Source organism: Apteryx rowi, unplaced genomic scaffold (assembly GCF_003343035.1).
Source record: "Apteryx rowi isolate R43461 unplaced genomic scaffold, aptRow1 scaffold_37, whole genome shotgun sequence".
NCBI lineage: Eukaryota > Metazoa > Chordata > Aves > Apterygiformes > Apterygidae > Apteryx > Apteryx rowi.
In genome coordinates this window covers 2842611-2863889 of record NW_020450196.1, presented here as the reverse complement: position 1 = coordinate 2863889, position 21279 = coordinate 2842611, and the positions used below count along the sequence as shown (strand labels likewise).

Here is a 21279-nt window from a genome sequence, read left to right as displayed (position 1 = left end):
ACCTAGCCACAGAAATCAGAGTTTGATTATTAAATCACTGGCAAATAATTTGCATGTTTATACTGAGGCTCAAGAGCATTCGTTTTTGTTTTAGAAGAATTCACTCCCAGTAGATTTCACTGTGAGGTCTGGCATTGATTCGCAAGTGCAAGTCTTGTTTTCACATCCTCCCCATCATGGTGACTTCACCTAACCCAAGAAGTGCATAATTTGTATTACACAGCTCCCCTGATAGTTTCATTTCTTGTGCCTCGAACACTGAAAAAAGCCTGTGTGTGGAATTACACAGCATTGAAACTGGTGCAGCATAACAGCCCTCACCTCTGTAATCACAGATAATTGTGGTTATACTTCTTTATGGAAGCAGAGAGCTGAAACAATAGGAGCTTCCACGTCAGACAGAGGCGTGCGTCAGCCCTGGGAACAAAGGTTCGTAATGGTGGGCAGGGTTTCCATGGATRTTGTGTGATCTGGCTGCAGAAGAGACAGGAGGAGAAAGAGCAACAAGTAAGTCCRAGACATGGCCAGAGAAGGACAGGCCTTGAGAGAAAAAACATRAGAGAGAAAGGTAGAGAGAGAGACGGAGCATTTGGGAAGCAGCTGTTGACTAAAAGGAGACTTATCTCAGGGAGTCATGTCTTGTCCTTGGGACTACGGCAGTGCTCAGAGAAACCAGACTTTGTCCATTTTTTGTAATAGAATAGGGTTACACAAAAGATGAATGGGTTTACTATCTTTTTTTTTTTCTAATAAAAAACCCTGCAGATTGTGAGTTTTGGCTTACGTCCATAATAGTACTGCTTAGCAAACGTTCTCAGAAATCTCATGATTTGCAGCGAAGCACACACGGCAGCTTGGAAGCAAAGAAATACTCTTATCCTCATTCTGTAAATGGGAAACAGAGAGTTGGCCCACAGAGCTGAATTAGGGTGTCAGCTGCTTATGCTACCACCCTCAGCACCTCTCCATGAACCATTTCATGCTTGCTCTTAACCATGGTCTCTTACTACATCTGGCCACGATTCAGTCCTGCCTAACTCCTGAGCATCTGCTGCCACTTAGGCCTTATTCTTGTCTGTCAAAAAGGTAGTTCTCCTTTGATCAGCAGTGTTATGTTAAATATTAGGAAGCTCTGTTGGGAGGTCCAGGCTTTGCAAGTCACAGCAGCGAGCAGCAGAGCCACCGCTTCTGCATCATGCATGGCCACAGGTTGCCTGCAGGACTGGACTTGTAGCTGCAAAGGCAGACCAGCAGTGTGAAAGGCAGTGTGGGAGAGCAGACTGGTGAAGGAAGGTGAGCATGAAGGCTGGCTCACTCCTTTGCTGTGTCACAGAGGACATAATTCTCCAACTGAGGTGTCCAGATGCTAAGAACCAAACTGGAGAAGGTCTGATTCGAGTTCTTCATGTTTTAACTCTATATTTGGAAACAGTGCCACTCAGCTCTCTCTGCCTCAGTTTCAGCTTCTGACTCCTAAGGAGTTTAAAGTGACCTGTCAGGTCCCATTGGTAAATCCTCCAGCATATGTGCCTGGTGGTCTCCAGTTCATGGAGCGTTCCTGACTTCAGGTCCGCACATCTTCTCTTTCATCTTAATGCAAAGCAGGATATTGTAGAAAAGTAGTTAAAAGGCAGGAGGGATCAGAGTAAGACAGAAGCTGATGTGCTATTTTTTCTTCACTTATTGTGAAGAAAACACTGATTTGTTCTGCTTAATGATTATAGGTGAAGTTTGGAAATTCAGACTTGCTTTTCTGCCTGCAACTCTATTAGGCCTGCTGGCAGTACAGTGCTGATATTTCATCTGCAAGTCATTCTGTAATGTTTCTTTTCTATTTCTTATCAACTTTTTTTCTCCTTACCATTTCTTAAATCCTGACAAGGTGCAAGACAAAATTTTGGATGACATTTGCATGTTTCAGGTGATCACAGAGACCTAGTGGCAAAGCAGTGGCGAAAATAGCTGAAAATGGTTGTCTGAAGGGGGGAATATGTAGGCAGATGCTRTTCGGTGTCAGTTATAAAGATGGTGAGCCTGAAATACTGTTGAGTCAGATATGCAAAATTAGGATATTTAGTTTCAGGAAGGCTTTATTTTGCTTCAGACTTAATGTTTAGTTTCCTATTTTGAAACTGAGAAAGTGTAATATAATCCAGTTAATGGGTGAATTAAAGAAAAATGACTTATTTTCCTCTGTTTTTCTTTTACACTGTTGAAGAACCAGTCTAACATCTCACTGGACATAAAAAGTATAACAGTGTTTTGTAGGCTTTGATTGCATTGGTTTTCATACAGTCTTGTAAGGCCATAATCTCAGAGCTGTCAGGGACACAATCCAAAAATAAAATGTCTCTAAAGTTTGTTGAGTAACAAAGCGTTGCAAGAAATACAATTTTATCTTTCACTTATAGCTGTTGAGGGTGCTAATGTCAGAAAAATGCTGTTTTGTGGTTTATTCCAATCAGTATTTCAGTTGTGCTGGGCAGATGATGCAAATCCCAAGGACAAGAAAAAAGAACACAGTGAATTCCTTAAAGAGAAAGCAGTCTTAGCAAGCAACCTGCCTCCAAGCCCGCTTCATCAGCATGAGGTTTTTTTACCAGCCAAAACCCCACAGACTAAAACTGATGGTGTGCAAGGACTTTGCTTTTCAAAGAAGTGCCATTATTGGAAACATTTATACCTTAAACAGCATGCTAACTGCTTCGGTGATGCTTCCTTTCTCCCTGCTCCCTTTTTTTTTAAATGTGTGATGTAGAACACTTTAAATGTTATTACTGCATCATGGAAAAGTAGTCCCGCAGGATAGACACAGCATGCCAAAGTTTTCACTTTGTCTCATTTGAAGTGCCCAGCCTTTTACTTTTTATTGAATGTCCCCTTGTTCTGAGATTACGGGAAAGACTGTTATCAGTGCTCAGCTGGCTTTCTCAGTATCATTCATTATTTTGCATGCCCGTCTCACATTAGATTACATTTTCATCCTCCCAGAATCACTCTTCCACCGCAGTTGTAKCTCCCTCTCTCCTTCAGGATCTCCAGGGCAATAGAAGAGGAAAAGCGGTGAAATGCAGCACTGTCGCCCTAGTGGTGAATCCTCTGCAACGTACAGCCCACTTGCAGCAAGGAGATTTATTCAGTCATCACAAATCATCAGAGCATCTGCAAGTGCTAGGATTAGTCAAACACTTTTCTCTATGGGAATTATTGTGACTATTTTTAAGGCAAACTCTAGAGCTGCCATAATCTGTAGATCATTTGTATATTTAGGCAGGCAAGAGTCCTACGTAATGCTTTTTCACTGGCTTCTCAGTCAGCCCTTCAGATCTGACTGAATTGTAAGGAGCGAGGAATTGGCATTTCCTGTCAGTAGTTTGTATGATGTAGTCTGAGTTCAGCTGAAAAACAGCCCCTACCCCGAATTTGCAGTTTGTTTCGTGAGTGATTTTAATTTAGGCATTTCCTAAATTTGGGGGCTTAATTTTGGAATATTTAATAATGCTTTCCCATGTAAAGTTATTAATGAAGTAGCAGCATATTAAACATTTTGAACCCAAGTATTTAAAGCTACCATATAAATCCATAATGATGTACTTAAACTGTCACTTATGAGCAAACAATTTGTGTACATGAGTATCTACTGACCACTACAAGAACCTAACTTCTTTTTTTTTTTGAAAAATTCTTTCCTCTCCCTTGAGAGAGTTACACAAACATACACAACTAGTGTGTCAATTTGTATAATTTAAAAAATAGGAGAGAGAAGACTTCATTGCATTAGCTTGAAATGAAGTAGGATGACAACTTAAACTGCGTGATTACTTCTGACATTAAGGTGGTTAAAAACTCATCAAGTCTATAAGCTTGAGCTGTTGCCTCGCCATCCTAAGCCAAAGATACCTGATTTTAAATAAGTTCAGAGAAGGTAAGAGATGTGGGGCAGACTCTGAGTTTCTTACATGTATTGATAACTAAATAGTGTAGGATTGGTTTTACTGGCTGATGGAAGAGTAAGATACTGTTTCCTATAATGGTATGCATAAAAATCTGGACTTAAATCAGTTGACTTAAAATTAGCATGTGATATAACATCCAGTTCCCTAAACCATTCATTTGTCACTGCTCAGATCAGCTGAGATGCATTTTTTCAGGACATTCACTATGTGTATGCACATTGGGTAACTGCATGAACAGACTGGCATAAAAGAAGCAACTGATCCGAATGAACAAACCATCCTGCTTTGCCCAGAGCTGAAACTTTCACACTAGATGCATGTAAACAGGCAGTTGTAAGTGCAGCCAGGTATCACAATTTGATAGAGCAGCTCAATGTCAGTGAAAGCTCAAGCTTAATTTAATAAATTCTTCATTTTGATGAGTAAAGCGAGCTTACAACATCAGTTTAGTTCTGGCTATGGTTCTTGTGAATCATATTTGTTTTCTCCAATGATACAGAAGCCTGTTTTCTTTAGGCGGAACTCCTGTTTTATTTTGCTTTCAGAATGGAGAAAGGCAAGAGGAAGGAAGAAGGCAGGAATAGCGAAAGGGATTTTTTTTTTGTTTTCTACAATGTGCTCAGTAAAACTTTTTCCCTGTTTGGAAACTTCCCTCTGTTTTCAATAAGATCCAAGGTCCTGTCTTGATCTTAAGTCACAGGTCACATTTAGGAAATGATCTACTAAGCAGGTAATATGTAAGYTGAAATCCCCACAATCAGTTTACCACAGCTTAAACATGGAAGTATTCCCATCTTGCTGCTGACAGCCTTTCTGTATAAAGGAGTTAGGGAGCAGGCTAAAAAGAAACTTCACCATCAGCATGTAAGCTGTACTGGCCCCGTTGCAGCACGTGGCAGAACTTCCATGGACTTTGGTGGTGAGGGTGAACCTTTCTTTTCAGGAATATCCAGAAGAAATTGAGTTTGAGTACACTGAGACCACGAGGACACAATGATACTAAGCCATGCTAAGCCTGTGCCCCCAAGAAGGCATGACTATTGTTGCTTGTGCTGGCAGTATTAAAGATAGCATGTGGATACGTGTCAGGGCTACCACAGTACTTTTTATTGCAATGTGGATATATCCTTAAGCTCCTATCAGCAGCCAAAATACAGCTGCTGGAGTATCAAGTTGAAAAGTGTTGTGATAACTCATGGTACTTCTGGGTTTGGTCTGTGACTCAGAGTATGTGCAAAGGAGGCCAAAGGAATTATGATCTGGTAAAACACAAAGGTGTACCTATTAAGAGAACCAGGCAAAAGAATARCTTACTTCTTTTTCTTTTTTTTTTTCCTTCTCTGAGCTGATTAGGTTTGTTTCTGAAATGTGTCCAGCTGAGTTTGTTGCTTTGGATTCTAGTTAGGCATTAAGCTAACTTTGCACATAGTTTCGAAGAAACACGTAATAGTTCTATTCCAAGTACATTATTAGCATAACCCAGGAGACTGAATCTTAAAAATGATCCAGCTCCTGTTAAATCAATTAGATTGACCTCAGTGGCTGCCTTTGAAATGCATCTCATTTTTCTGCAATTCATCCTCACAAAAACAACCCTGACCTCCTTAAACCTATGTATCTTGGAAAGGTTRGGGAGGCCAGTGCACCAAAAAAACTACTGCCTATACTTTATTTCAAAACTGATGGGCAGTGACTCACTGAAAGGTATAAAATTGCAGAGTCCAGATCCTGCTTTTGAAAACAATCATAGGAGAGATTCGCAGAAGTCCTTCTCTAAAAAAACATGTTTGAGATGATTTAGCAAAACCCCCTCTGGGCTTGTATTCTGCAAGTAATTAGAGACACTATATTGTATTCAGGACCACAGTCTGCCAACCACTGAACAGCATGAACTTTCATTATTCCCATAAAGGCTTATTCGAAAAAAATTAGCTTTTTAGTTATTATCGTTGGGAAAGATGTAGCAAACAGGAAACAGAAGTCAACCCACGCTTTAGAAAGGATGCTGAAATGTAGTTATGTTATTGTCTGCTGTTGTTTGACACTCTTTTCTGGTGCTGATGGAACTGAAGTCAAATGTCCACTTCCTTATGCTAGGAGAAGGGGATGGRCAGTACAGTCTGCTGATTGCTACAGGCTACAGAGCACTTATTTCTAAAACTAAAATGGAAACTAGAGCTGAAACAACTAGAGCTGCAACTAGTCAGCCATCTGATTCTGGTCTGAGGATACACTGTGATGCAATTTAATGGATGATTGATGTTACTAGCCATCCTTTATTAGCATTTATTAATATTCTGTATCAAAGATTAAGAGCTTTTGATAGATTCCGGTCCTTGTTTGACTGCCATGAAATTCATTGTAGATTTCTTTGTTTTAAAGGAAAGCAGGAGGAGGTCCTCTACATAATTAGAGAGACATCATCTCTTGCATGAATTACTTTGGGAGCCTGTTTTCCAAGAATACAAAGTCCCAAACCATTGCCAAACATTAAAGACTTTCAAAGACTGTGCAGAACTATCAAAATCCTGGTAATATATTTGGTCACTTAGCTCTTGGGCAATTTTTTCCTGCAGTTCCAACGTTCTTTAAAACTTTGGCCCTAAAGAATTTTAGCAAAAAGAAAGATCCTGTTCATGCACTACAGTTGCTTTTTATTTCATAAATTTTCAGTCATTATGTTATTCATAGATAAGTAATATTTGTTAAAAGAACAAGAGAAAATCTTTCTTACACTTGCAACAACTAAAGACTGTAAAGAGCTGCCTGGACATCAGTGTTGATACTGGATCCTGTTTAATTGTAATTAGTTACACAGTAAGGTGGGAAGGAAATTGTTTTGCACCTCTGTAGAAATATTTCTTGTTATTTATTTAATCTGAACCAATTTCTTTGATATCAGCATTGTATGACAAGATATAACAGAAGTCATTTGAACAGTTCAGATCAGTTACACTCACCAGTGATTAAATGTAATATCTTTACAAACATTTATCAGACATTATTGAGCATTGTTATATGGTGAAGCTATTTAYGGCACTTTCACGGACAGGTATTTAGCTTTCTAGAAGTCAAAGATAAAAGCATTGGAAAGGAAGATGTCAGGTTTAATCAATAATGGACTTATGCCAGTGAGAAATAGAGATGTGTGAAAAGTATACCAAAGACCATTTTGTCATAGCAAGTAGACTTGGTTTGGATTATTCCTGAAATAAAATGGTTTAAGGCTTTTAGCACAGGCAGAGCAAACTTTAAGACATGATCACTGATATAGATAGGAGGATGAATGAACTGTAAGTGTTGTCAGGCCATATAGGAGAGCCAGCAAATATTCAGTGACTTCTCTAAAAATCTAGTAAACTGTTTAATGATTAATCGCTTTATAATTCCAATAGAAGCATAATGAGAGGTAGTGTCTCAGATACTTTTGAATAAGTGTACTGGAATGCACTGCATTCATTTTGCATGACTATAATAAACTGATGGTTTTAGAGAAGTTATAATATGAAATTGAAAAAGATTAAGTATTCTTCCACTGCCACTTCTTTGCAGAAAAATGTGTAATGCACAGATTACATTTAATTTCCATTTCTTTCTTATCATGAGGGAACTAATATTCAATGGTTACCATCATTTAAGAGCCAGCTTATCGCTATAGAAAGTGTGTCGTCTAATAAAAAAAAAAATCACTCATCAATATATCCAAAATTACAGTGTTCACAGTCAGTGTAAAGAAATATAGCCATTTTAACTTTGGGTCAGTTTTTAAATATTGTCTTAAATTAAAAAGTTTTGTAAAATGTCTGACTAATAAATGTTTCTACAAGGGAAATACAGTACTTTGCTATGTAGTGTGTAATATCCAAACTTCATAGCACTGAATATCTAAATGCAAAACTCCCTATAAACAATAGGAACAATAGGAAAATAGCTTAATTTGCCATTCTAATAAGGACAAAATACCATCAAATACAGGATATAAACAGCAACAATGCCACTGAATTTTCCACTGCCAAATTAAAAACACTATTCTAAGGCATTATTATTGTTAATCCATGTGATAATCCAGACATTATTTGTAATTAGTATCTCCAAAATGGGGAGCCATTGTTTGCACTCCTGTTTTTAAAACTGCAGAGACATTTTTGCCTTAAAACTCTATTTGTATTTCAGTCTTGAATGTTTCTGCTAGGATGTAACTTGACTGGCAAGTTAAGCTCAGGAACTACTGCATTATCGATAATGTGTGGAAAAAACAATTAAAAAAACATTTCACAGCATTATATCCCATTCTGTACTGTTAGGAAGAATAAAATGACTTATTTATAAGTATTTTTAACTTTTTATTTATTTTCTTAATGTATACACACCATGTATTTCATTATTCTTTCTTTTTATGTCAACAATTATCTTATAGGAATTTAATTATATGGTACAAATAATCGTTTAGTTATTTTTATGCATTCACTAAGCCTCCATCAGTTCCATTTCAAGTAAAGGACAGTGTYAAATTTAACTAGAATGTTCTTTAGGTATGCCTCCATCATAAGTCTACAATGTGCTCGATGTTTTAGAGAGTTGCTGAACACTCTCAATTCCTCTTGCCCATGAAGTGCTGCTCCTTAACCATTTGTTTTTTGAATAAATGACTCAGATTTATTTGTAATATACTCTTGTCTATGCTCAGACTTTTTTTCAATATTCAAATTAAGAAATTAATTTCTTATTTCCATAAATTCAAAGTCCCCAATAATAATTTTTATAATTCATATTAAAAACCCAGTTCTCACAGCTCTTCCATGTGTCAGAAACTTTACTTATGTAACTACACCACTGAACTTTAGGACTCTGCTGTGAGACCAAAATAGCTTCTTTAGAAACAAAAATAACTTGTACTGTCTCTTTTGCCTTCTTGTGAATTTGGCTGCAAAATAAATTGCCCTCCCATGAGGATCCCTCAAAGTATGCACAAATAAAACGTGCATGTGGAGGTCTGTGTATGGATTTGTCTCTGAAAGAGCATGAGTATATATTATTAGATATAAATTACGGAAATGCAAAGAATGAAGATACATTCACTCTTTTAATTATGTTTTAAAACACAGAGTTTGTATTTTCTTTTCCTTTCTTTTTCTTTCCACTCTGTTGAAAGTTCTTTCCATGATGATTTGCTTTAATAGATATGTAAAACTCATACTTTTTTCCAACCAGTTCTCACATCACGTCAGTATAATTTCAGAGGTGACAGGCAGTGTCCTTATCATATCAAAGGTCTTTTTCCTTTGCCTCATCATCTCTTCTTCAAGTTAATATTCATGGTTAGGGTAACATTTTCAACACAAAGAGTTTGATTCTGGTTTTTCTTTTGCTTATTACGGAATACAAATGGTCTTTTCCAGTATCAGTGTTTGCTCAGGGTTACTCGTCTTCCACTTAACCTCCAAGGTTAAATTCATTAACTCTGAAAGGCATGCCCTGACACTTAGTGTTGATGTGTATCTACAATCCGAGTTTCACTGCACTGGGTAGCTCATTCCAAAGCATGCACATAATCTGCTGCTCTGAGCGAGGCACCCAACAAAAGCCTTGGTGTGCAGGAAATGGTTCACGCACCAGCTCATGCCGAACAGATTACAAGCAAGTAAGAAGGAATGTGAGACAGCTAGAGTTTGCACTGTGTCGTGTTCTAATTAGTACTTGTTTACTGCAGTTTCTGATTTCATGTGTTCTGGTGTTAACTTTCCTTCTTGGAGCTAAATGGAGTGACTAGAAAAATAACATGACTTTATTACAAAACTTTCAAAATGTTATGGAAACATAATTCTTCAGTGACAGAAGTTCTGGGTGCCTGTTAACACCCAGTTAACAATTGTTAATTTTAGTAAAGAAAAAGCAAAATGCAGGACTACAAATCAGATACAAAATTTGGCACTGGCTTATTTTCAGAGACAACCATCCTCATCCTCAGAACTGTGTCCTGGGGATGTCTTTCCTCTGCTGCTGCTGTCCTAGGGAGGAGAATCACCTCTGGGATATGTCACTTACTTTGAAGTGCCTTTAAAATTGCATTTAAAATTCATCCACAGTCTTATTCTCCTATGTGACAGAATAACATGTTATGCGGTCTGTGCTTAACTATTCCAACTAGTTGAGGCTAAATGACTTTTTGTTGGGAGTGGTTAGAGATTGAGGCAACTTACTTTCATTTCATTGAGTAGTCCCTTCCTGCAAAATAACAGGGTAATATTATTCGTTCTTAGGCTTTTATTAAGCAGTTGGTCAATCCTGCATTTAGTCCTTTAGTCATCACTGAGAAATGGTTTGATCTACTGGGAGTTTCTGTTCCTGCGTGTTTGCAAGAAGTGAGCATCATGACCTGTAGCCCAGCTGCTGTGTGCCAGGCCCTGAAATTATGACATTTCCTGCCCAAGAAATAGACACAAGTAAAAGATTCCTGCAACATTTCGGTGTGAATTCACAGTGATTAATGTAACCTCTAGGAGGCTTTAAGTCAAGTGGTTCAAAAACCTATCACAACATTCATAAAATCAGTGCAGTCCTTTACTGACTTTCTGTTCTATGCACACTCCATCTGATACTTGTTTTTATTCTTTTCCCTTTCATGCAGTCACCTAATGCTGGAGACAAGGATGACCAAACTCTGACGGTAGGCAGCAATTAGTATACATCTGAGCATTTATTGCTGAAGAGGGTGGGTGAGATAAACCTTTCTTTGGTCAGCCACCTGTCAGCCCTTTTCTGAGTTACTGGACTCTCCTTTTTCCCTCTTGTGCTGCTATAGAATTTAAATAATTTTTTCCAGTGTCAAAGTAGTGAATTAATTCTCTTGATTGGTTTCTATCATTTCTCATCTAGTTTTTGAATGACGCCAAAGATCAATGTACTTGCCCTGTAAATGGTTTCATTGCAAAAAAATACTTCCTTCAGGTTTGTTTTTTTCCCCCCCCTATAATTAGGTTTAGGGAATCATTAATCAACAATTTGTGCACTCTGATTATCTCTTTTTATCCAAAAGGGTAGACCGCCATCCACAAAGCAGTTTTACTCTGCAGAATATATTCAATACATCAGTTATCATACTAGACAATGACATGGGGAAAAGAACCGCACCCATATACTTAAAAGTCCTTAAAACATGTAAAAGGTGCTTGTATGTTAGCTCCATTACTGCAAGTGGCTGCACTGCCTTACCACTCCAGCACTCTGTTTTTGCAATCAGTATTTATTGTATGGAACCAGAGTGAGGCATATGTTATACTCTGACTGAGCTTAAGGGTTTTGCCATTAAAAAGGGGATCTTTTGATCTTTAAGTGACCAAAATCTTCCATCATTTTGATGATCTGAAAGTTCGCAATACACAGAGGCACTTAAAATGAGGATTTACTTCAGGGATTCAATCACAAGTTTCTACAAAGAAACAAATTATGAATGAGTCCTGATGCAGGTATGAGGTTTTTAATTTCTTCATATTTTGAGAGCTTTCATGGAGCTGGACATTTCTTTTCCTGCTCTTTTCCTGAGTCCTAGTAGACTAATGATTAATCTGATGATCCATCCTCTGCAGAGAAATCGGATATATACATCACAATGCTTAATACAGGGTATAGTTTAATATGCTCTGCTATAGGTGATGACTGAAAATGTTTCACTGTGTGGTGAGATTAATTTGTAGTGTTTCAGAMCTGTTTCCACAAAAAACTAAATTCTTTCCCTTCTTTTTCTACTTAGACAAAGCCACGGCTCCAGCGGGGAGGAAGCTCTGCATCTCTCCACAACAGCCTAATGAGGAACAGCATCTTTCAGCTCATGATTCACACGCTTGACCCACTTGCTGAAGGTATTTCTATTACATTTTTTTTAATTTTCTGTTGAAAAAGCAAACAAATACTTTTCTTTTTCCTTCTCCTCATGGAAATATTTTTTACATTTATATTTACTTTCACTAGTCTTTTCTAGATGTGTTTGAATTTGCTGAGAGAGTTTTGCACTGTCGTGGCATGGTATATATGTTCCCACCGAGACTTGCAACTTAAGAAATGTGTTTACTGTGATACTAACTAAAACTGATCACCTGGTTGATATGTGTCTTAACTGCTGTTTCTCTCTACTTCTGGCTTCAGCATGAATGAAAAAATTATAAAAATTCTATCCTCTTGTACTTTTGTAATTTCACAGTTTTTGTTTTCTTCCCTAATTTTCATTTTACTACATCAGAAAAAAAGCCAAACCATTAAGTAATTTGTCATATGGGACATAAAGGAGGATGAAACTCTGCTGGTTTGACTTTGGATAGATAAACACTGAGCTTGGAGACAATGCAACAAACATTGCTCTGTGTTATATGCACGCTGACAGTTTGTTCGCTTTATCCAAGTGTAGTATAATTTGTATTCTTTGTGCTGAAAGACATAATTTAAAAAAAAGACATAATTTCTTTGGTCTGCTATGGGGTAATTTGAGTATCAGCTTCTGGTACACTTCCAAAAAATTCACACCCAAGTCTGTGTTTGGTAAATGTATGTCTATAAGCTCTTTTCTTGCTGTAGTAATAATTGTGTTTAGAAATTGCACTTGTGGAAGAAATATGAGTGACTAAAGTGACCTAAAACACTACTAACAGGGAGAACTTCCAGCCTTCAGAGGTTATAAAGTATATATAGCACCTTTTTGCATTTAAGTTGCTTTATGTTTCTCGTTGCAACATTGCATGCTACTTTTTAAATTGCTCTSTATCTCTTGGACAAGGCACATCTACTTTGCCATTTCCATCTCAAAAAGCTGAAGCTTACACCTGTTGTGTCAACACAAGGGCAATTTTAGCACCTGATTATCTGCTATACTGTACTGTTGCAACAAGAAAACTGAGTTCTGACTAGCAGACTTCCTACCCCAGCTTGTAAATTATAGTTTTGCACGGCAATCCCTTGCACTCCTCTCTTCCTATAAAGCAAAGCTTCTGGGCCGCAGATGCATCTGTGATGTCTCAAATTGCACTAAGTGCTAATGCAAACAAAAATTCCAACCTGAAGAGGTAAATGGGTTTCATCAATTCGTTTTTAAAGATAAGACAACAGAAGCAGGTGGGGTAGAACCCATTATCAGGGATAAAACCTAAATAATAGATGGAAGACCAAAAGGAAGCTAGAAATTTTGACTGGAGTTCCATTTAGGCTTTATAATGGTTCAGAAATAAGATCAGCTGTCAGGTATTATGTATTTCTGTGTTGCTCAAGCTTACTTCACTTGTTTCTCACACATAGCTTGTTCAGTGTCCAGGCCTTTTCCCATTGCTTTTCCCCCATAGCGCAGATATAGTGTGATCCAGAGGATCCCAGTTTTATGAGACCCACAGGAAAAAAAGGTTTTGAAATCTGGAGCCTGACTTAGGAGATGCAGGAGCCCAGCACTTTTGAAAATTCATTATTTTAATAAGATAACACTGTTCTTCATTATGTCAGTAAAACACTGGCTTTCAACATGGTTCAACAGAGATGACTGCAATGGATAAATCTTATTTAAATGACTCCAGAAAGTTTTATTTAGGGTTTCCTTGCTCAGAATATTTTCCTTTCTTTTTCTTTTTTTCCCCAGACTGTTATGCTTTTCTTGGTATTAATGTTCTTCAAAAGTTAGACTCTCAAGGTCTAGTGGCCTTTAACTGAGTACAAGGCAGTAGCCCCATTTATGTTTCATTAAAACTAGCACATGCTTTTTCTTCTCCCATTTCATTATCATTTGCCTTGCCCTTTTTTCTCATCCCTTGTGTCACTTATCACCTGCTCTCACCCATTTCCCCTCAGTGGCTTCCTCAACTGGGTCAGTCCACCAAAGCACTTCCCAGACAGACACCACAAGCCCTGATGTCGGCATGGCCAAAAGAACCAGATGTTTAGTCTCTGGAAAAACACTCTCTGCTCCTGAAGTCTGGCAGCTCTGTCTGGCTGTTTGCAGCTTCCAGATCAGCTGTTGCCATTCAAATGAAAATTTCCAGTTGTTGCCCTGCTGCTGGAATATCCAGCTTTTCTTTCTATTTAGATCAGTAATAAAGCTCACTATTGCATTCTGTTAAATAATTGCAAGGGAAATAGATGCAGAAAAGGATAAACAGCCTTGTTATTTGGATTTGTGAGGGCTTTGCAAGGCTCACAGAAAAGAAGTCTCATCTAAGTCCTCTAAGTGGTAGCATAAGCATTATAGAATATATAAACAGGCTCTATGACTACTAATGGTTAGTTTGACCTACACGGTCTTATTTTTACATTAATAAGTAATGTATTCGTAGTAAACCAGCTCATGTTATTTACTCCTGAATAATTCATTTGTCAAGTCACAACCAACCTCTGCTTTAACTGAGATGCTCTTAAAAATGCACTTGGTTATAAATAGAATATGAAATGAATGAGAAATAACTTTAAGAAGTTTTTGTTTTCCACAAAATGTAGAGAAAAGGAGTCACCATGATATATGATTCCACATTTGTGAACCTGTCCTTCCTCTCCCCCTTCCCCACAAATTTGTTTTTTCTCTGGCTTGTGCCTGTGCTGTGAAAGCCAGCTTGTGAACACTTTCAGAGCAGTGGACTTGCAAAGTGCTTTGCCCCACCTCTGACATAAATGACATCTGAGATCTTCAGTGGGTGTCATGGATGTGTGGCTCTTAGGATTCAGAAAGGTGTGCAGTGATGCTATGGATTTAGGAGTTTAAGACAAGCAAGGCTTCTGCTCTTTAAAATCTCAGTCTGCTTAAAGTTTCTAGGATAAGGGTTTGGCCACTCTAGCTGGTGAATGTATAGGATATTCATTAGCTGGAAGTGAAATTTACAATGCAATTGAAACCTCATCATTCATTAAAAATGTAACTATGCAAATGACATTGGCATTTTGTTTGCTTTTATCTTATTACAGAAATAATGACCTTGATGTGGATCATTTCCTGGGGATTAAGATTGCCGCGCATCAGGCTATCATCTACTCCCAGCTAGTCATTAATCCCCAGGAAATCCTGTGCCAAATTTGCTTCTGCTTAAGCGCTGGTCTTGCAATCCTTTATTCACCAGGTAGTCAGCTGGACTGTTCATATCGGCATTACCCATGTGAATAAGAGTTGACTCATCAGATTTGATGTATTGGCCAGGCCTCAATCCAAAATCCAAGGAATTTAAGCATATCATGGGAATCATTAATCATTTCTGAATTTTTTTTCTTCCATTCTGCCATGTATAGAAAGCTTACCCTCTCCCTACAACTTGTAGATTATACAACCTGTCCACCACGAAGAGGTCTAGGGGAGGACTGGGGGCTCTCTATCTTCAGGGGCTCTTCAGCTCTTACACCTCCTACTCTGAAAAGTGCTTCCTTCAGGACTGCAGAGGGAGATTTTCCTCCCCGGAGGTTCCTGCAGGAACTCTCCTGAAAGGGGAATATACCAGTGATGAAGTGGGGGTTCAGAGCATCACTATAGCCTGAAGCTACATTGATTTTCTTGCAGATGTTTAGCAGGGAACAGGAAGGATGAAATCCTTTTCTTTCATTTCCATATCCATTTTCTTATCATGCCACCCCTTTTCAGTCTGCTGATGTGGACCTGCAGGCCAACTAAATGTCTTCCTCGGCAAGGGAAAGATTTAGCTAGATGTTGACTTGCTTGCTCCTGCATGACAAGGGTATAACTCATATGCAAATGCCACCCTCTGCATGAAAATGAGTATGATATAAATCTCTGCCCTGGCTCCCTCCCCAGTGAAAGATATGCATCTTTGTCAGTTTTCTCCCATTCCCTTCTCTAGTTCCATTTCCAAAATGTAAAATTACAGGATAGTTTTTTGCAGTACTTCTGCAGAAAAGTTGTTTTTTATCATATTTGCTTTTTTTTTTTCTTAAACATAAATATGGTGCTTGTTATCGGTGAGAGAAGTAACCTTCTGTTACATAAAGCTGAGCTGACAGTTCTGTTACTTCCTTCACTAAATGCAGAAAAATGCACTACTGTCACTGACTGCTCTGAGAGAAAAAACCCTGAAACCTATGTTCATGATTTATCAGGAAAATAAAGAATGCTGTAATTCTCAAAGTTTTTGACATAGTGGCAATTTATAATTAATCTCTAGAACCTATTGTGTTCCTGGCTATTGATCTTAAGAATTTCTCAGCTTTTCAGTTCACCTCAAACTTTTTTGCTTAATTTGTTGCTGCTCTTTGTGTTCTTTTCTGAGATGGCATGAAAAATGCCAGCTTACCCCAGCACTGGCTGTCAGTGGTTGGGTAACTTCCCCTTGAGTTGAGGGAGCCCGGCAGGCTCCCAGTTCTGGATCTCTGTCTGTGAAACCCTTGTGCTCTTTTTCTTCCCTTAGCCTAGGTTAATCTGCAACATCATATCTGGGCTCACTCTCTTTGGGAAGCTTTTCTGGCTGAAGTTGTTTATTTATTATAAATATCCTCAGAGAAGCAAGGCCAGGCAGCTCAGCTTCCAGCGGCCCTCGGGCAGCGCTCAGCTCCTGCCTTGCTCAGGTAGCCTGAGCATTTCCAGTTTCCTCAACTCCAGCATGTGGATGCTGTGGGACTGCAGTGCGCTTCTCAGCACGATGCCAGAGGTGAAAGAATTAATTCTTAAAAAAGAATTTGTTTTGTGGCTTCTAGCTACAACTGCACTTTATCTAACACGAGGAAATATCTAGAGGAAATAAATGTAAATCACTCTGCATGTTTCTGTACTCTAGATTCTTCATCATTTGTGAGTGTCCTTGAGGCATATCCATGGGCTCCCACAGGAGTTCAGCATCCTTCTTCTTGCACACTTCTTCTAACCCAGCTCGTAACAGTTCTTGGTTGCTCTGCTGGCTCACCAGTGAGAAACAGCCCTCTGAGCAGGAAAACATGAACTTTCTCGTTTTTTCTCCTGCTGAAGGCTGAAGTGTTTGCATGTCCTTGCCAGAGTAGTTGGGGGCTCCCTGCCAGGCTCACATACAAATTAATAGCTGTTAATTATTATTATCTAGTGTCTTCCTTTTATCTCCATCCTCTGGAATTTCAGTCCAGTGTGAAGACAGGCAACCAGTATAAAGGACCATGAGGCTTACCACCAAAATGGAGTGTCTTGTCTTATAAAGACAGATATTCATACCCTCTTTATGCAGCTAGTTTTCAGTGGCTTGGCTGTCTACAGAGACAATAGCAAGATGAAAGCTTTTCCGTGACACCTAAACACCTAAACACCATTTAAACACCTAAATGAGGTGGGTGGCAGTGATGAGGTACATCACTCTCCAGTGAGGCCTCCTTCCCTTTTGCTTTACATTTTAACTCTGGTAGAACCCAGGGAAATTAGGTTCCTAACTTAGGCACCTTCATTGCATGCTTGATGTAGATGAGATGGATGAATACTTTCACAGATATCTCCAACACCAAACTGAATTCATAGGCTGAAGGTAGAACTGCCCACACAGTTACATTAAGCAACAGCATAGGTAACATAGAAAATGGGGATTATGTGCAACTAAGGGCAGACTTATTTAAATAGACAGAGATGGTATTTTAGATAGCCCTGTTATTATCTGTCAGAAAGTAGAGAAGGAAGCAAATTAAATCACTGTTTCCCCAGGGAACTGCAAAACATTACTAAAGAGTTCAAAGCCAGAAATTAGAGCGGTTGAATTTCCAAGCTTCCATGTAGAACTCTGAGGACATAAATCTCACTTTAACAGCTGTGGAGTTTGAGCTGTCCACAAAGATGTGTGCTTTTGGCGTAGAGGAAATGACATTTTAAGCTAATGAAGAGAATTTTGTTATGAAGTTATGTTTTAGCTGATTTATCTAAATTTGCRTTGCAAATGTGCATCTAAAAGAAAACAAGTAGAAATTTGAGGTCTGAATTTATTTTAACGAGTGGCTTATTTAGCCTACATGCATGGACCACTTCATTCTCATCCTATTTTTGGGATGTTGGTCTTGATTATCCTAAAGGCAGTGGCTCCACTTTCACAGATTGTAGTGCGAGAGTGTTTGGGACTTTTATCCAGCTAATACGTCTGTAGGTAATGATATGTATAAAAAATTAGATATATTTTATTACACATAACTTGGGGCACAAAGAAGCCCTTCCAAATTCCTCTCCAAATGGGCAAGTCAGTAACAACATGTAGTTGTTGTGTTGCACTCAAAGTCTGCAAGAGTAAATGTCAGGTCTGTTTAACTTCAGCTGGTTCCAAAATATAGAGAGGAAAAGGCAGCACACTGTACTAGTTTYACTGATAGAATTTTTAACTATTTAAAAACTGAAGAACAGTTCTCCCTTTCCTTTCTAATAACTCAATTTTCCTCTACTTTTATTAAGTTACCATTTCAACACTGGGAAGAGACTCTAATTCTAYGGACAGTGAAAATGAATTGCTAAGAAAAGGAGAAATCAAGCTGAAGGAAAAAAAAGAGAGAGAGAGCGAGTGCACATGCGCTCTCAAGCCTTTTTGGCCTTCTTTGAAATATTTTAGAAGAAGAGGAAAGTGTAAGCCCAACTATTGTTTCTTTCCAGGTCACATTCAAAATCAGAATTGCTTTTTGTAGGTAGCAAATTTTAAATAATGCAAGTTTTATGGTGCCTTTTTCTAACTTACCTTTGAAATTTAGAAATTCACTCTTTGTGTTTGTTTTGTGGTAAATGTTAGTTTTCTCAACAATTTATTTCTACACATCATGTTTTATTCTTCAACCAGAATCTACAGAAGCTGCTCACCACAGGCAAAATTCATGCCTTGGATCTCCTTGATACYTTCCGGTGATGTGCTGTTCTTCAGGCAGCGTATTCGTCCTGGGATTCCCTACTCGGTGTGAAAGCAAGACATGAATATTTAAATGCGAGCGTTATCCCAGGGCAGGATACACCTGTTCTGACTATGCATTTCCATGCTTAATGAGTTCCACTTCTTTTTCAATTTCCTCTTAACTCTGAATATCATTGTTAAAAATAACAGTAAATAACAYGAATAAGTTATAAACCTCTACAGAGCTGTGAATAATAGTAGCTATGAGGGAGGTTCTGTTGAGGCTGGAAGCAGTAAATTTTCTTTGGGACAGTTTGTATATGGCAGATAGCTTAATCCTACAAAGGCTGAGTGGATTTTATGATTGGATTGTGAGAAGAACATGCATTTTCCTTGCATTATTCTCATCAGACATGCTGAAAATCAGGACTGCTGTTCACTGCAGTTGAAGTTGCACGTGTCCAGCACGCCGAAGTGTCTGGCCCCACAGACCCTGGGCAAAATCCTGGCCCCACCAGAAATGATAGTAATGATCTCAGTATCATCAGGAGGGTGAAGTTTTCACTTCTACATCTTGGCATTCCCATTCTCACAAATATTTGTAAATTCTTCAAGGGGAAATACTCCCTTCAATGTCAGTGGGTATTTTGTTTGACCAAGACAGGGTCAGTTCTGGTATTACAGATCAACTATCCTTTGGTGTCATTATGTTGTAGAGAATATATGACACTAGTTTTCCAAAGTTTGCTGGCAGGTGACATAAAGATGAGCGAAAGAAGATGAAAAGGAAACAAAGCCATCAGGAAGAGGTTAGGCATTATCCTGATCAGCTTCATGCTTTTCTTAAAAAAAAAAAAAAAAAAAATTAACCACCCAAAATATCAAAATCACGATCTGCCTCATAATATTCATTTAAATATCTTCTTTTTTGTTGATTGTTTGTTTTAGTAAGATGCCATTGACCCACCTCCTTAAACAAATTTGCCTCTCCAGTGTATCAGTTAGAATCCTGTGGGCCCTCTGATAAACTTTCTTTTGGCACTAGAGAAGGTCTGATGGACTATACGGACTGAAAGAACTGTGGATTTTCAGTCTCATTTTACATGGTGCACTAAAAGCAAAGTAATAGGCATATCTTGCTTTAAGGTGCTGTTATTCTCAGCTGCTCAGAACTCCATTGGTATGTTTGTATACATTTTCAATTATATTTCTATTTACATTCCAATTAGATAAAATTGCAATAAACTAATTATAATAAAAACAGACAACTTTAATAAGATTCTTATCAGGACAAAAGCAGCTGCAATAAAAAACAGGGTAAGGACATACGATGAGAGAGAATAGGAATAGAAGCTTGAAACTTAAAGACAAGATAAAAGGTGACCACATTTGTTTTTAGAGTCCAGAGCAACAATGTCTCACATAATTTAGTTTCTCTCCAGTATGCTGCCTACTGGCCAAGTAACTAAAAGTCAGCTAAAAGTGTCAACATAAAGATCTGCCTTATAATCTTCATTTAAACCACTTCCTTTATTTTCCTACCTGTGTTAATAAAGCAATACCAGCATAAGCATAGTCTGAAAAGATATAATTCTGAAAGGCATATTATTTACTGTATTACTCAGATCCGGAAGAGGCCCCTTGCAATTGTTTCTTTATCAGCTCAATGGCAAAGCCTCCATTTTGCAAGAACTGCCAGCTCGAACACTGGCAGCTTGAAGGTCCACAGGCAAAAATGCAGGCTACAACAATGAATTATAACTTGCATAATTTAGATTATCCTGCAGGCATTACAGGAAAAAATCTTTTGCCTTTTAAGTAACATTTTTTTTCTCCTCTGCATACTGCAGTGATAGTACGTAATAWGTCCCACAGCAGTCCAAGGCCTCCGACTGTCCCAGATGAGACAGATGAAGTAGGTAATGAATAATCTACAAGGGAGATAAGAAGTTTATGAAGTATACAAAAGGTGGGAGTCAAATTTAATCTGAAATTCAACAAAAGAAAATTATTTCAAAAGGATTCTTCCTTTTAAAACTCACAGTGCCTGATATCCTTTAATTGTTGGGGTTTATGTGCTTTTCTGTTACCTCAAAGAGTCTATTTATAAAGGAATTATCTTTTATTATAGTTCTTCTAGAGGTTAGAACTCTTACTTTACACCTGTGTGATGTTAATCTCCATTAAATCTTTGGCACATTTTTAGCACTTAGAGTTCTTTGTTCCAGATCCAACATCTCTGATGAAACCAATTCAACTTTGATTCAAATTTAGATTGAATAGCTATGACAAATGATCTAGCAACACTTCTGAAGTGGGCTCTTTTTAGTTTACAGCTGGGTCTCTGACCAGCTAATTGAATTTTCTCAAGGCCAGCTGGAAGAAATCACAGAAAACATTAGGGAAGAAGAGAATATATACCTTCTTGATGTCATTATATGAATTCCTGTAAGTGCTTCACCTGAAATTCTCAGCCTTCTTTTAAAAAAAAATTGATAAGAAGAAAAGGAGATGTTGTAAAACATGGTGACAACAGTAAGTACAAATCT

At 38.1% G+C, this 21279-nt stretch overlaps 1 protein-coding gene across 2 annotated transcripts in view; it reads left to right on the top strand.

Moving 5' to 3' along the window:
- The window catches only part of SLC24A2 (solute carrier family 24 member 2), a 107785-nt gene that overhangs the window by 45870 nt on the left and 40636 nt on the right, over positions 1-21279 (top strand). For both annotated transcript variants that reach the window (XM_026073541.1, XM_026073540.1), the window contains exons 2-3: positions 10585-10623; positions 11707-11815. In XM_026073541.1, coding sequence (XP_025929326.1) covers positions 10585-10623; positions 11707-11815 — 148 coding nt within the window. The remainder of the gene's footprint in view (positions 1-10584; positions 10624-11706; positions 11816-21279) is intronic.